General features: G+C 42.3%; 1 protein-coding gene across 3 annotated transcripts in view; it reads right to left on the reverse strand.

Annotated features, from left to right (window-relative positions):
* Positions 1 to 16,877, reverse strand: part of LOC140481228 (rho guanine nucleotide exchange factor 17-like) — a 442,785-nt gene that overhangs the window by 154,904 nt on the left and 271,004 nt on the right. For all 3 annotated transcript variants that reach the window (XM_072577087.1, XM_072577086.1, XM_072577085.1), the window contains exon 3: positions 13,637 to 13,819. In XM_072577087.1, coding sequence (XP_072433188.1) covers positions 13,637 to 13,819 — 183 coding nt within the window. The remainder of the gene's footprint in view (positions 1 to 13,636; positions 13,820 to 16,877) is intronic.

Genomic DNA, 16,877 nt, shown 5'->3' on the forward strand with positions numbered 1-16,877 from the left:
TCTTATACCTAACTTATCCAGTCCTGTTATAATATTCTAGGTTTCCGTGAGATCACCCCTCATCCTTCTATACTCCAGTGAATATAATCTCTCATCAGTCCTGCCATCCCAGGAATCAATTTGGTAAACCTTCACTTCACTCCCTCAACAGCAAAAACATCCTTCCTCAGACAACAAGACCAAAACTGCACACAATATTCCAGGTGTGGCCTCACCAATGCCCTGTATAATTGCAGCAAGACATTCTTATTCTTGTACTCAAATCCTCTCGCTCTGAAGGCCAACATACAGTTTACCTTCTTTACTGCCAGCTGCAGCTGCACGCTTACTTTCAGTAAAGGGTGCACAAGGACACCCAGGTCTTGGTGAAAACTCCCCTCTGTCAATTTGACAGATTCTGCCATCAAGGAGCTCTAGTAAACCTCGAGTCAATGGGAATCAGGGGAAAGTTATCCACTGGTTAAAGTCATATCTGGCACAAAGGAAGATGATGGTCAGTCATCTCAACTCCAGGACATCTCTGCAGGAGTTCCCCAGGGTAGTGTCCTAGACCCAAACATCTTCAGCTGCTTCATTAATGACCTGTAAAGATGAGGCGTGAAGGTTCAATAGGGGCGATTGAGAGTTATAAGGTAGCCCGGAAGGACCTGAAGAGAGAGCTAAGAGCAGCAAGGAGGGGACATGAAAGGTCCTTAGTGGGTAGGATTAGGTAAAACCCTAAGGCTTTCTATAGGTATGTTAGGAATAAAAGAATGACTAGGGAAGGAATAGGTCCAATCAAGGATAGTAATGGGAAGTTGCGTGTGGAGGCTGAAGAGATTGGGGAGGCGCTGAATGAATACTTTTCGTCAGTATTCACTCAGGAACAGGACATTGTTGTCGATATGAATACTGAGGCACGAATAAGTAGAATGGATGGCTTTGAGATATGTAGAGAAGAGGTGTTGGAAATTCTGGCAAGGGTGAAAATAGATAAGTCCCCTGGGCCTGATGGCATTTATCCTAGGATTCTCTGGGAAGCAAGGGAGGAGATTGCACAGCCATTGGCCTTGATTTTTGTGTCCTCTTTGTCGACAGGAGTAGTGCCAGAGGACTGGAGGCTAGCAAACGTGGTTCCCTTGTTCAAGAAGGGGAGTAGGGATAATCCTAGTAACTATAGGCCAGTGAGTCTCACTTCTGTTGTGGGCAAAGTCTTAGAGAGAATTGTAAGGGATAGGATTTATGCACATCTGGATAAGAATGATGTGATCAAGGATAGTCAGCATGGTTTTGTGAAGGGCAGGTCGTGCCTCACAAACCTTATTGAATTCTTTGAGAAGGTGACTAAGGAGGTAGATGAGGGGACAGCGGTAGATGTGGTATATATGGATTTTAGTAAGGCGTTTGATAAGGTCCCCCATGGTAGGCTACTGCAGAAAATACAGAGATATGGCATTGAGGGTGAGTTGGAGGTTTGGATTAGGAATTGGCTCTCTGGAAGAAGACAGAGGGTAGTAGTTGATGGCACAGGTTCATCTTGGAGTGCCGTCACTAGCGGTGTTCCGCAAGGATCTGTTTTGGGACCATTGCTGTTTGTCATTTTTATAAATGACCTGGAGGAAGGGTTAGAAGGTTGGGTGAGCAAGTTTGCGGATGATACGAAAGTCGGAGGAGTTGTAGACAGTGAGGAAGGATATGGCAGGTTACAGCGGGATATAGAGAAGCTGCAGAGCTGGGCAGAAAGGTGGCAAATGGAGTTCAATGTAGCTAAGTGTGAAGTGATTCACTTTGGTAAGAGTAATAAAAAGATGGATTACTGGGCTAATGGTAGACTACTTGGTAGTGTGGAAGAGCAGAGGGATCTTGGTGTCCATGTACACAGATCTCTGAAAGTTGCCACCCAGGTAAATAGTGCAGTGAAGAAGGCATATGGCGTACTGGCTTTTATTGGTAGAGGAATTGAGTTCCGGAGTCCTGAGGTCATGCTGCAGTTGTATAAGACTCTGGTGCGGCCGCATCTGGAATATTGTGTGCAGTTTTGGTCGCCATACTATAGGAAGGATGTGGAGGCACTGGAACGGGTGCAGAGGAAGTTTACCAGGATGTTGCCTGGTATGGTAGGAAGATCCTATGAGGAAAGGCTGAGGCACTTGGGGTTGTTTTCATTGGAGAAAAGAAGGTTTAGGGGTGATTTGATAGAGGTGTACAAGATGATTAGGAGGTTAGATAGGGTTGACAGTGAGAACCTTTTTCCACGTATGGAGTCAGCTATTACAAGGGGGCATAGCTTTAAATTAAGGGGGGGTAGATATAGGACTGATGTTAGGGGTAGGTTCTTCACTCAGCGAGTCGTAAGTTCATGGAATGCCCTGCCAGTAGCAGTAGTGGACTCTCCCTCTTTATGGATATTTAAGCGGGCATTGGATAGGTATATGGAGGATAGTGGGTTAGTGTAGGTTAGGTGGGCTTTGATCGGCGCAACATCGAGGGCCGAAGGGCCTGTACTGCGCTGTATTCTTCTATGTTCTATGTTCTATGTTCTACTTCATCGTAAGATCAGAAGTGGGATTGATTACTGATGATTGCACAACATTCAACACCATTTGTGACTCCTCAGATACTGAAGCACTCCATATTCAAATGTAACAAGATCTAGACAATATCCAGGTTTGGGCTGACCAGTGGCAAGTAACATTCGTGCCACACAAATGTCAGGCATTGATCTTCTTCAACAAGAGAAAATCAAACCATCACCTCTTCACATTCAGCAGCATTACTATTGCTGAATCCCTCATTACCAATAATCTAGCATGGAATGGCAGAGAGGGAGAGATGATGTATCTAGCCATATTACTACAGTGGCTACAAAAGCTAGGAATATTGCACCAAATTACTCACCTCCCAACTCCTCAAAACCATGGCATGATTTATGAGTTCAATGGAATACTCCCCACTTGCCTAGATGGATACAATTCCAACAACACTCAATGAGATGACCACCGTCCTGGACAAAGCAACCCGTTTGATTATTCACATACACCACAGTCAACATTCACCCCTTTCTCCACCCATGCACAGTTGGTCATGTTGACGAGGTGCCCTACAATAACTCACTAAGATTTCTCCAGCAATACTGAACTCCATTATCCTGCTGGATAAGAGTATTTGATGTTAGGGAACTCCTCTCCCTATTAGTTCCCCTCCAAGCCACTCAACAATCTGACTTGCAAATACATCTCCATTCCTTCATTGTCACTGCATCAAAATTCTTGAATTTTCTTCCCAATGTCACTGCAGTATCTCTACACCAGAAGAACTCAATGAGAAAGTGCATCACCACCCCTCCCAGGTCAATTAGGCAGGACGATAAAGGCTGGCTTAACCAATAATGATCACATTTCATGAACGAATAAAAGCATTTATTTCAATTTGATCATCTGTGTACCACCTCCAAGCTGTTAAAAAGCACAGACCCATGGAAAAGTGAGGAGTGCACAGTCTAAAATAAGTATCCATTCTTGGAAGATTAGATTAGATTACTTACAGTGTGGAAACAGGCCCTTCGGCCCAACAAGTCCACACCGCCCCGCCGAAGCGCAACCCACCCATACCCCTACATCTACCCCTTACCTAACACTACGGGCAATTTAGCATGGCCAATTCACCTGACCTGCACATCTTTGGACTGTGGGAGGAAACCGGAGCACCCGGAGGAAACCCACGCAGACACGGGGAGAATGTGCAAACTCCACACAGTCAGTCGCCTGAGGCGGGAATTGAACACGGGTCTCTGGCGCTGTGAGGCAGCAGTGCTAACCACTGTGCCACCGTGCCACCCAAACATGTGGGAACAAGTTACATTTCAATTGTTACAGGATCAGAGTGTTCCTGTGGATCTGAGGAAAATTTGTGAAACACAAGCAAGATCTGGAGGGAACAAGCCTCTTCCTCACAATGATCATCACCTCAACATGATTCATGCCAGCACCTGACAAAAAAACTGCTTAACGCATTAAATATATTTTCAAAATTGCTAAATATTAAACATTCTATTGTGTTTCCTGCAGTATATTCCATTCTTAAGCTGACTATCCTGGCTCAATGGTAAATAGTTTTCCAGTAATCACCTTGCAACAAGTCAACTAGTCACTTACAATGTATCAGCAGTCACTAATGCAGCAAGAACCCACCAAATGACCTTCTACTCCTGAGAAATATGGGGCCGACCTTCCTCGGAGCAACGTTTGAACTTGAAACAATGCCAATTTGAGGCTGGAGGCTGGATGTGACTCGTGCTCCATACAAGACTGTCTTCTTCATCACAGATGGAAACTCTGGGTGATATCAGTTCTGTCTTTGATGGGCAAGAACTGAAACCATCAAACAGAACATGTAATTATTATTGCCATTTATTATTTACTGGCTTCTCATTGAGAATCTCCAGAGTGGGGGAAAAGGAAATATCTTCCTTATTTAATAAAGGGTGCTCTAATGAATTCACTGCGGCAGTTATAAGTCAGAACTTTAGATCACAGTAAAGCAGAGTTATGTCTGACTCAGGGCTGGTAGGTTGCAGAAGGGAAGCGTTCCTTCAACTGAGTCTATCATGCTCAATATCACCTTCAGCTGCAAAGGGCCTGAACTAATGTTTTCTAACACATTACCTGTGGACACCACTTCAGTTCATCATGTAGTGTCCCCAAATGTGAGTGTAAATGTTTCTGTTTTTGGTGAAGAATAAGTGGTTTCCACACAGCATCCAAATGTCCAAGGGATCTTGCTTTGTGAACATTGGCTGCCACATTATTGAAGTGACTACACTTCAAATGCACTTCCTGGGCTGAAAAGTAATTTCAGAAGTCTTGACGTCATGTGGGCACCATATAAACTTTTGGCCTTTCATGGTGCAGTATGGCACTGAAACACACAAATTTGGAGCTAAAGTAGATCTCTCAGCCTGTTAAGTGAGCTCTGTCATTCCATCTGATCACTGCTGCTCAGATTACTTCACATTCCAGCCTACCCCTGATAACCTTTAAACCCTTGCTTTACCAAGAATCGATCCACTTCCACCTAAAAAAAATTCAAATGTTCTACTTCCACTGCCTTTGAGGAAGAGAATTCAAAACGGTCACCAATGTCTCATCTTTTCTGTGAGAGAAAGAAAAGAGAATTTGTTCCTGTGAAAATGAAGGATAAGGATGATAAGCATTGGAGACCCTGGATGACAAGTTGTGAGATTAGTCTGAAGGAAAAAGGAGGCATACGTAAGGTTTAGGAAACTGAGACAGATAGAGCCCTTGAAGATTATGAAGAATGCAGAAATAACTTCGACAAGGAGGGCTAAAAGGGGCCATGAAATGTCCTTGGCAAACACAATTAAGTAAAGTCCCAAGGTGTTCTATACATATATAAGGAGGAAGAGGATAGCTATCGAAAGGGTAGATCCACTCAGGGACAAAGGAGGGAATTTATGTGTGGAGCCGGAGGAAGTGGGTGAGGTACTTTACACATACTTTGCATCAGTATTCACAAAAGAGATGGCAGATGGTGAGTCTTGGGAGAGGTATGTTAATATTCTCGGGCACGTCAATACAGAAAGGTGACAGCGTTGGATTTTGTGAAAACATTAACATAGACAAGTCCTCAGGACCTGATAGGATATATCCCAGGATACTCAGGAAAGTAAGGGAGGAAATTACTGGGATAGAAAATAGCAGTGGAGGGGCAATTTTCTGATTGGAGGTCTATGACCAGTGGTGTACCACAAGGATCAGCGTTGGGACTGCTGTTGTTTGTAACACACATAAATGATTTGGAGGAGAGTGTAGCTGACCTGATTCGTAACTTTGTGGATAATGCAAAGATTCAACCTGCAGATAGTGAGGAGGATATAGACAGCCTAGAGACAAGGGCTGAGAAATGGCTGATGGAATTTAATCCAGACAAATGCAAGGTGATGTATTTTAGAAGTTCTAATGCAGGAGGAAAGTATACAGTAAATAGCAGAAGCCTGAGAAGTATTAACAGGCAGAGGGATCCAGATGCACAGGTACACAGTTCCTTGGAAGTGGCAACACAATTGGATAAAGTGGTCAAGCAGGCCTGTGGCATGCCTGATTTCATCAGCTGGGGCAGAGAGTATAAGAAATGGCAAGTCACATTGCAGGTGTATGGAACTTTAATGGGGGGGAGGGGGAGGGAGGGAGGTGATGTTGGGGAAATGGGATGGGCTGTCCTAGAGGTGGCCAGAAGATGTTGGGGTGGACCGAGAGTTGGAAGGGCCGTAGGGGAGGGCTGCCTTAGAGTGGCGGGAAGGTGAGAGGGACGGGTGGTTTGCTGGGTTGCCGGGGTGTCTGTGTTATATGCACTGTTTTGTTCGGTTTATCTAACAGTCAGTGATTGCACTTACTGTTTCCTTCTCGATTTAATGTAAGGTGGGATTTGAGGTTTATCCTCATTTCCCTGCAGACTGATTGTACACTGGGGTTTGGGGTCTGTCTTTGCCGCCCTTTCCCCTGTAAATTGCTGTTTCTTCTATATGGCTGTTCATGTTAACTGTATGTATTTTGTACTGGTTAATAAAATTTTAAAAAACATATAAACAGAGGATTTAGAACCTCTTCATTCAGGGGGCTGACTGAGCTGGCTGGTCACAGCCAGTGGACTGTACACAAACAAAGGGTGACTCGGTGACAGGATACCAGCTTCTGGGCAGTTACTTCACAAAGAGATGTAGGATTAAGGTAAACGGAGTATGTTTAAAGGAGATGAGAGGCAGGTTTTTTTACACAGGATGGTAAGTGCCTGGAATGTACTGCCAGAGGAGGTGATGGAAACTGATAATAACAGCAATTTTTCAGAGGCATCTTGACTTATATGAAAAGAGGGGAAAAGTCTGTGTAAAGGCAATAGGTTTTTGGTGTTGAAAGGCATCATGTGCCAGCACAGACTTGCTGGGTTGAAGGGTCTGTTCTTGTGCTACACTGTTTTTGTTCAAATCACAAGCGAGACTTTTAGTTCTAAATTCTCCCACAATATTAATATTCTTTTCACATCCATTGGTCAGTCCCCTGGCAACATTCAACCTATTGTGCATTTCTGCTGTGAAGATGAGTGCAGCCTGTCTTAATCTGTAAAAATTGGAAGCTGGTGTACTCATCGTACTCTCCTGTGACTGAGACGGGATCTAAAGATGTTCCACATACACATTAGAAATTGATGTGACAGCAGGCAATTCAGCCCCTTGAGCCTGCTCTGCCATTCAATACAATCATGGCTGACCTCATCTGACCTGAACTCTGCTTTCCTGGCCACTCCTCTTAACCAATTAACCCATAAATAATTACAAATAATTTAAAATCTGTCCATCTCCTTAAATATATTTAATGTCATGTCATCCACTGCACTCCAGAATAGTGACTTCCACACTGACTTTGGAAGTTAGCTAATTCACAGTGCTACTGATCTTGTAATTAATTATAACCATTCCTCTGCTTCTGTCTTCCGAAACCGTCAAAACAAAGCTGGAGAGATATACCTGTCCACATAAGTTGACTCCCACCTTGCTGTGGTCCCTGCTGTTATTAAGTAATGATGGTTCTTGCTCCAAAAATAGTCACAATGTTTCCAGTTACAGCACCTCGTCTTCAGTTTAGCTTTTATATTGTGGGAATGTTTAGACGCTGCCAAATACTACTGCCACAAGATGAAGCCAGCTGAATTCCAGTGATGACAGAGCAATTCTTCACACTTGCTAACCCACTGAGTACAGGAGGTTTCTACCTGTACTATGGCAGGTATCTGTTGGTCCTCAGTGACACTGCACAGCCTCATATAGAGATATAAAGTTGTAAGGCTTTAAAGAAAGCACGTTTTTTTTTTAAAAGTCCACAAATAACTGTATATGCTGTAAATCAGAAACAAAACCAGAAATTGTTGAAAAAACTCTACAATGTAGAGGCAGGACCTGTGGGGAGAAAGCAGTTAACGTTTTGGGTCCAGTCACCCTTCTTCAGAAATTGCTTTTTCAAAAAAAACTAAAGAATTATGGGTGGTAGAATCAGAAACAAGTCAGAAATTGCTGGAGAACTGAAAAAGGGTCACTGGGCCTGAAATGTTCACTCTGCTTTCTCTCCACAGATGCTGTCAAACCTGCTGAGCTTTTCCAGCAAACTTTGATTTTGTTACTTAATCTCGTTTCTTATCCTCTTCGAAAATCAGAATCGTAAAATGACACAGGAAGGAAGGAGGCTAAACAACCCATTGTACCTGTTCAAGCCAAATGTGCTATCTTTTGAGATTATACCTCAAATTGATGTTTCATGCCCATCAGTATATCTGGAATGTGCCTAATCTTCTGATCCAGGGGATGATCTGACCACTTTCACTTTATGTTACGATTTCAATCAGGAATGGAGATCGTATTGAACATCTTGGCTGAAATTTGCAGGCAGTAATGAATTAAAGGTGTTGGTTATTGTCCTGGAACAAAGCTGCTCACTGTGTTCTAATGATGGCTGTGGCATACTCTTCCTCAATCCCATTCACAGCTTAAATCAGATGCCATGTCAAGGGGATGCCTTGGCATGCTGTGTTCAGACATAACAAGCTGAGAGGTTAAAAGCAATAGTATCTTTCTAAGTTAATTTGAACTTTTGGATTGCAAAATAAATGACTGAGTGGGTTAAGAGAGCAGTTAAAGAAAGATAAGTAAAATTTAAAAACAAATGGAATTTGATGCTGGTGGTCATGCGTTTTTGCAGGCTGAATTTTTGCTGTGTATTGCATGGATCACCACCATCAGCCTACTCTCAACTATCAGAAATATAATGAAAGGTGACATCAACAGTGCTACCAAGCGATACTTGCTCAGCAATAACCTGCTCAGTGAAGCCCAGTTTGGGTTCCACCACTCAGCTCCTGACCTCATGAGAGCCTTGGGTCAAACATGGAGTGATTGAAGGGAAATACCTTTTATTCAGAGAATTGAGAATCTTTGGATTTTGTCTCACAAAGGCTTTGGGTGTTCAAACAATGAGTTTGTTCAACACAAATCAATAGATTCTTGGATACGGAATCAAGAGCTAAGAGGCAGGTTTTCAGTCTTAGAAGGGAGTCAAAGATTATGGGGAATAGGCAGTAAAGTGGAGCCAGGGTCACAAGCAGATCAGCCAGGATCTTATAGAAAGGGAGAGCAGGCTCGAGGGGCCAAATGGCCACTCCCATTTCATACGTTCTTATGGAGGGCAGAAAAGTGAAGTTGATGGAAAGGTACGGCCATGATATTGTTGCATGTTGGAGCAAGTTCATTCAGTAGTGAAGTCTACTCCTGCTCTTATTTAGAGTCATAGATGTACAGCAACGAAACAGACCCTTCAGTCCAACTCGTCCATGCTGACCAGATATAGTAATCTAATCCCACCTGTCAATAGTAGGCTCCTATCCCTCCAAACCCTTCCTATTCATATACCCATCCAGATGCCTCTTAAATATTGCAATTGTACCAGCCTCCACCACTTCCTCTGGCAGCTCATTCCACATATGCACCATCCTCTGCGTGAAACAGTTGCCCCTTAGGTCTCTTTCTATATCTTTCCCCTCTCATCCTAAACCTATGCCCTCTAGTTCTGGATTCCCCAACTCGAGGAAAAGACCTTGCCTATTTATCCTATCCATGCCCCTCATGATTATATAAACCTCGATAAGGTCACCCCTTAGCCGTCGCTTCAGGAAAAACGGCCCCAACCTGTTCAGCCTCTCCCTATAGATCAAATCCTCCAACCCTGGCAACATCCTTGTAAATCTCTTCCGAACCTCTTCAATTTTCACAACATCCTTCCAACTCCTCTACTCAATGTTCTCTCTACCCACAACTCTACTTTCAATGAGCTGTGAACCTACACTCCAAGGTCTTTTTGTTCAGCAACACTCTCTAGGACCTTACCATTAAGTGTATAAGTCCTGATAAGATTTAATTTCCCAAAATGCATTTATCTGAATTAAACTCCATCTGCCAGTTCTCAGCCCACTGGCTCTTCTGATCAAGATCCCATTGTAATGAGGTAATCTTCTTCGCTGTCCACTACATCTCCAATTTTGGTGTCATCTGCAAACTTACCAACTTTACCTCTGATGTTCATATCCAAATCATTTATATAAATGACAAAATTGTGGATACAGCACCGATCCTTGTGGCACTCCACTGGTCACAGGCCTCCAGTCTGAAAAACAACCCTCCACCACCACCCTCTGTCATCCACCTTTGAGCCAGTTCTGTATCCAAATGGCTAGTCCTCCCTGTATTCCATGAGATCTAACCTTGCTAACCAGTGTCTCATGAGGAAACCTGTTGAGCGCCTTACTGAAGTCTCTTTTGGTCTTATCCAACGTTTGAAGAGCTGAACAATTAGGATTTTAATGATTGAGTTCAGGTTCTGTCAAGAGGGTTTCTAATATTTTTCATGTTTTTAACTGTATTTCTCTCTCTACAGATACTGTCAACTTGATTTTATTTCCAGAATCCAGAGTTTTTCACTTTGGCTTCCAAAGTATCTTCTGGATTGAACATCACTGTTGGCAATAACACACCAGCTTTAGCCAACCGCAGACAAATACCACAGATATTTATTTGATTCCCTTTCATGAATTTGACTAGAGCAGGAGTGCTGTATTTAATGAGCTGATTGAATTCTTATAAGACATGAACCCACATTTTTTCCTGTCATTTTCTGTTTCATATTCCATATGTTACCAGGATAGCAGACAGGTGAGTTCCTTCCATTGCTCTACTGGACAGGCTGCCAGGGTAGCTCAGTGATTAGACCTGCCTTTCATTACTTCCTCCTTCTTATGGAGAAATGACACACGTCTCCTAACCATTTACCAAGGTGACAGGGCTGAGGTTAAGATATCAGCAGTGTTAAGAGATTCTGGGCATTAACTTCAAACACATCTTATTCTAGTACTAAGCACGGCTGCTCTAAGACACTAGCTATTGTTTAACATTTACTCCAGGAGGGGCACTACATCTGCCAGTCCAGCTTCTGTGGGCTAGAGGGCCACCTACATGGTTGAACTGTGTATAAAAGTGAGCTTTGTTCACCTATTAGGAAATACAGATGTATGCAGGCTGTCAGATAGGAACACAGCTTCTCTCCAGCATTCTTCCAGATGAAGGAAACAAGAACTAGCTTAAGGATGTCCTAAAGCAATTTACAGCCAATTAAGTATTTGAAAGTGCTGTGAAGTAGGAAGCATGGTAGTCAATTTGTGTGCGATTGGCCCCAAACATAGCAATAGCGGAAGAGATAAATACTGTCTTCAAGATATGGTCTTTTAAAAAAGCCTGGCAGAACAAATGCTGCAGCAGTGTTTCCCTTGCAATAAACCAATCGCAGGCTAGTCAAACATGGAACAGCATTTCAGGAAGACCCAAAGTTTAAAAACCTAAAGAACAATAAATGCTACAGTTCAGATGTAGATTCGATTAGCAGATCTTGATATCCTGGCCTGACAGCAAAGGAATGGAAGTCTTTCAAACTGAATCTGCTGCCATGCAGCTTCTGCCTGTTTCAATTTATGGTGCTGGCACCAACATTAATCTCAAAACTGGAGACAGTGTTTTGAAGAAAATGACGCAGACCTGTTGCCTTGACAGATACATAAAGAGGTGGTGTTCACCAGTAACTGTAGAGGTAGTCTTGCAGGAGATATATTAATACACACTCTAAAGGCAGAGGCTGTTTCATATCAGCAATGCAGATCACTAGACTGCAAAACTTCCACAGGCATTCTAACTTTCAGAAATAATAATGCAAACTGAATTTCATTGCTGCAAACTCAAGAAATGTTAATCAGACTGTTCAACCAGGCCCTCAATAGGACCAAAACTTTGTGATTCCTCCCAGTTTACTGCAATATGAGACCGTAAGACATAGGAGTGGAAGCAAGGCCATTCGGACCATTAAGTCTATTCCGCCATTTAATCATGGCTGATGGGCGTTTCAAGACCACTTGGGGGGGAAGAGGACAGTATTTTCACAAATATAATTACCTATCAATTTCACCACAGCTTGCCTCTCTCATCCTTTTATCCCTTGATATCATAATGACATTTGCAATTAAACTGCCCACATGAACCCAATACACTGGAGTACAACCACAGCTGGGATGAGATTTTACATAGGCATTTTTCAGTATTGCTGCAAACAAAAACACTTTGTTGAAGCTTTTTGGTTTGAACTCATCAGGACAGTTTTCGAGAAAACAACATTTGTACTGTATGAAAGGAAAGCGCTGATCGCTTGGCAAGTGGAAACTGATTGAGAGAAACATTGCCATGCAAGTTGAGAATATTAGATGGTGACTGGTAGCCAAAAGCCAATCTTCATTAAATGTCAAAGCAGGGTGCCTGACTCTGATTGGTCATGGCATTGCCCTGAGAAATGAACCAAGGCTGTCACCTATTTTGTTGAGTTGAAACAGGTGCAGTGATGTACAGGTTCATCTTTATTTTGAAAAATGAAATAAACACCCTTCAGAAATATAAACCTTTCAGGGGGAAGAAAAAGAGAAAAGGAAGCCTGAATCTTACTGTGAACATCTTCAGCATTTTCTGTTATTTTCCCTAATCTACAATGCCTCTCAATAAAGATCATTCTCTTCTCTATTTTTCCACATTTATTCTCCCCAGTCAGGTCATGAGATAAAGTGCATCTTCCTTGGTAAAAAGGTTTTTTTGCAATACAGAAAAGCAGTTATATTTAATCTAGAATGTTAAAGATTATTAATATGACTGTAGAGTTCAGATAATATCATAATTGTGAACAAAATCACATTAATCCAGTCATGTAAACCAATTCTATTTAATGGTATGCTGCTTTTCAATATGTATTTCGCTATTAACAACCTTTTAAGGATGAAATATTATGTTAGAAAAACAGTCTGGTCTAGACAACATAAAAGTTTACAGAATCTCTGGCTAAGTGCAAAAGCTTTTGAAGAATATCAACTTTTTTTTGTGGAGGACAGGGGTATAAGATAAATCATTAGTTAACTATCTGTCCTTTAGGATCAATTTTGTTCAATTGGTGCTTCTGTGGAGCCCTTTTTTTTTGCATTAAAGGCTCAATAGAAATGTAAGTTGTTGTTGTACTACTACTTTCAAATTTACAAGAAAAAATGTATTCAATGCTACCTCTTTGTAAAGCTTGTTGAATCTCAGTCTGCTAGGTTTGAAATGCTGACACCAATGTATATCTCACTATATTATGAAGGACACTGGAACATCACACACACACACAGTTATATTAGGCAAACAGTCTCAGTATGACTGACAACATTATTGATAGATTCCTGTTTTAGGTCAATAGGGTAAGGAGTCAAGTTGACCCCTTCATTGAAATATACTCACTGGGTCCTCAGAGGAGCAAAGCACTTTGATCAAATGATCTGCATATGTAACATGTCCTGCTCTCCAAGACTGCCCTACAATCAGCTGGACATTGTTTCAGATTTGCTATCTGAAGGAGAAACAGCTGCAGGAATAAAGTAAATGGCATCCAGCCAGGCGGAACCAAGTTCCTTCCATTTCCTTTTCTAGCTCAGCAAAAAGCAGTCCTTTATTGGAAGCCATGTAGTTTTGTACAGTACTCACTGTTTCAATCATTAAGTCTCCCACTTTCTGTTTCTCATGCCAGTTCTGGACACATTGATGAGCTTGCTCCAGAAACTTCTCATGGTGCTCCAGGATTTCCGGAATCTGGAAAAACATATCATCTACAAGGGCCAGGTCACAGATACAGGAATTCTCTGGCTGCTTCAGAGGCCTCATGTATCCCTGTCAAAGAGAAATGTTAAATCAATTATTCATCAGTGGCAGTAAAGATGATCAGCTATCATTATCTACTGAAACACATTTCTTTGTCATTTTTCCAAACAGCTAACCCGGTGCGGATTGGGAATCCAGCTATGGCCCTCAAGCACTTATGTCTACAAATACTGAAACACTTTTTTTTCATCATACAATTTTCAGAAAACTTGGAAACATATTGAAAGTATGTCCACCAATGACAGGCTTATTCGATTCAGGAATGTGCAAGATGCCACAATTGGAGTTGCACCAAGATCTGGTGGAGCTGGAGGGTTGCAGGAGATTGGAAAGGCTTTCTATTTATTTGAGCATGGGATGTGGGCATCACTGACTGGACCAGCATTTATTCCCTGTCTCTAGCTGCCCTTGAGAATGTAGTGGCGAACTGCCTTCCTGAACCATGGAGTGTGACCTGTAACCATGGATGAGAGATTTGAAATCAAGACATTGGTAACCGGGAAACCAAAGTATAATCTGGCATGATGAGTGCAACCTGGCATATGAACAGACCAGAGAGAAAGTTAGGACTGCAGATGCTAGAGAGGCAAGAGTCAAAAAGTGTGGCGCTGGAAAAGCACAGCAGGCCAAGCAGCATCTGAAGAGCAGGACAGACTAGTTTTTGATAAGCTCAAGCTCACAGAAGCTTTCTCCCAACTTGCACACCTATACTGGCTCAACATTGGGAATACTATATGCAGTCCATTATAAAAACAAAACACTGTGGATGCTGGAACTCTGAAACAAACAGAAAATGTTGGAGAAACTCAGCAGGTCTGGCAGCAACTGTGGAGAAAGAAACAGAATTCACTTTTCAATTCTAGTATGACTCCTCATCAGAACTGTTCCAAAGAACAGAACTGCCAACACTGAACAATGTGGTTTGCGATCCACATTATTTCTTTCTTGGCTCAGGATTCAGGGAATTCTTCTGCTGTCCGTGTGGTTAAAGTTTCAGTAACCAGCTGCCTTGGCTGCCTAAACCACTGTTCAAAGCAGAAGGAGCAGGAGGATTAGAGTTAAGATGAAAGATGAATCCTGGGCCCAACGTTCACACCATGTGTGGCCCAAAGAAGCCACCACTGAAGCTTAAAAATGACTGACCCAGAAACCAGAGAAAGACAGGATGTCAGAAAAAATCTTGACTTGCCAGCACTTCTTAGTGAGGATACTGACCAGCTGTGAGTTACTGGGTGGTAATCCAATCAAAACCTCCAGGTCATTCATTGGAAACAAAGCCAGAGGTATTGTTTTTACTGAGAACGACATCATTGGCTGAATGTCTCTAACAGCTGTGCAGTATATTTATTTTTAACAAACAAATCACCTTGGACACTTGTCACAGCGAGTCACTGGACATGCTTATCCTTTACAACATTTGGGATGTTATCAAGTGTGGCAAGAAAGTTGGAATACTTACAAGAGCCACTATTTGCTTAAAGAACCAATCTGACAGAATCTGCAGTTTGTGGCACGTTTGATGACATTGGAGGAATTAACCAGCTGACAGGTTTCTACACCTCTGGTGAGAAGGCCAGTGGAAAGCTAACCTGGCCCACTGTCAATGGAGGCCCTTAAGTGAGGATGTAATGAGCTCTTAAGGGACTCACCCTACTGCCGCATGCATTAACAGTCAGGGACAGTCACCCTGTGGGGAATATGACAAGGAAACCCTGGGACATGTTTTATTGCAGGCTCCTGGGGAAGAGATTTCTTAATTCAAAGACAGTCAGTTTCCAATCTAGGGGCTCAGCAATGAGGAGGGGGGGATTACCTGTTGGAAGCCCCCACCTACTCTTGTTGTTGACCGTCTCTTCTGACCATCATTCACCACATCCTTTTGATTCAAGGTCAACACCACATCTGTTCTCTGAACAGTTTCCAATATAATTTCATCCTTCCTTAAATAAGGAGACCAATACAGTTCCCAGCATCGTGGATGTAATCTCACAGAGCCCTGCATAACTTCCATTGTTTTGCATCCAATAAACATTAACATTCTTTAACTTTTCTCATTACTCGCTGTAGGAGAAAGTGAGGACTGCAGATGCTGGAGATCAGAGCTGAAAATGTGTTGCTGGAAAAGCGCAGCAGGTCAGGTCAGGATTCCTGAAGAAGGGCTCATGCCCGAAATGTCGATTCTCCTGCTCCTTGGATGCTGCCTGATCTGCTGTGCTTTTCCAGCAACACATTTTCAGCTCATTACTCGCTGTACCTGCATACGAGCCTTCTTGCAATTCATGTACCGGGACTCCATGATCTCTTTGCATCTCAGAGCTGTGCAATCTCTCACCTTTTGTATAATCTGCTTCTCTTCTATTCTTTCTGCCAGGATGGACAATTTCACATTTTCTCACATGAGACTTCTCTTCTAGATTTTTGCCCACTCACTTCACCTATCTATATCCCTTTGAGTGTATTTATGTCCTCGTCATAATGTACCTTCCAAGTTTTGTTTGAGAGAGTGAGGTGAGTTATCATTTTAAAAATTGAGTGAATTGATAGGCCTATCAAAGGACTGTTAAGAGACAACTACATTTCTGTGGGTCTGGAGTTACATACAGGCCAGATCAGGTAAGAATCACAGATTTATTTTCTTTAAGGACATTAATGAACCAGATGAGATTTCAAGACAATGTTGTGGCTTCATGGTTAGTATCATTGTTGCAAAATGTTTATACCAAACAAATCTTATTAAATGCATTTAATATTTTGAAATGTAATGATGGGATTCCAACTCAACTTGAGATCATTAGTTATGTAAGATAACCAAAATGGACCGAGTAACGTTAACTCCGCTTTCTCTACACAATGCTGCCAGACCTGCTGAGTTTCTCCAGTAATTTCTGTTTTTGTTGGGTTCTATAGTTACATTTTCACATGTTGTTGAATTTTGCCATCAATCTTTCCTAAAATGATGGAACCAGAAAGTGATTCACATTCATATGGCCATTTGGCCCATATCTACGCCTGCTGTAAAAGTTACCTCACTGGTTACATTTTATTATCATTTCACCAGAGTCCGACA

The sequence above is a fragment of the Chiloscyllium punctatum genome, chromosome 9 (genome assembly GCF_047496795.1).
Source record: "Chiloscyllium punctatum isolate Juve2018m chromosome 9, sChiPun1.3, whole genome shotgun sequence".
NCBI lineage: Eukaryota > Metazoa > Chordata > Chondrichthyes > Orectolobiformes > Hemiscylliidae > Chiloscyllium > Chiloscyllium punctatum.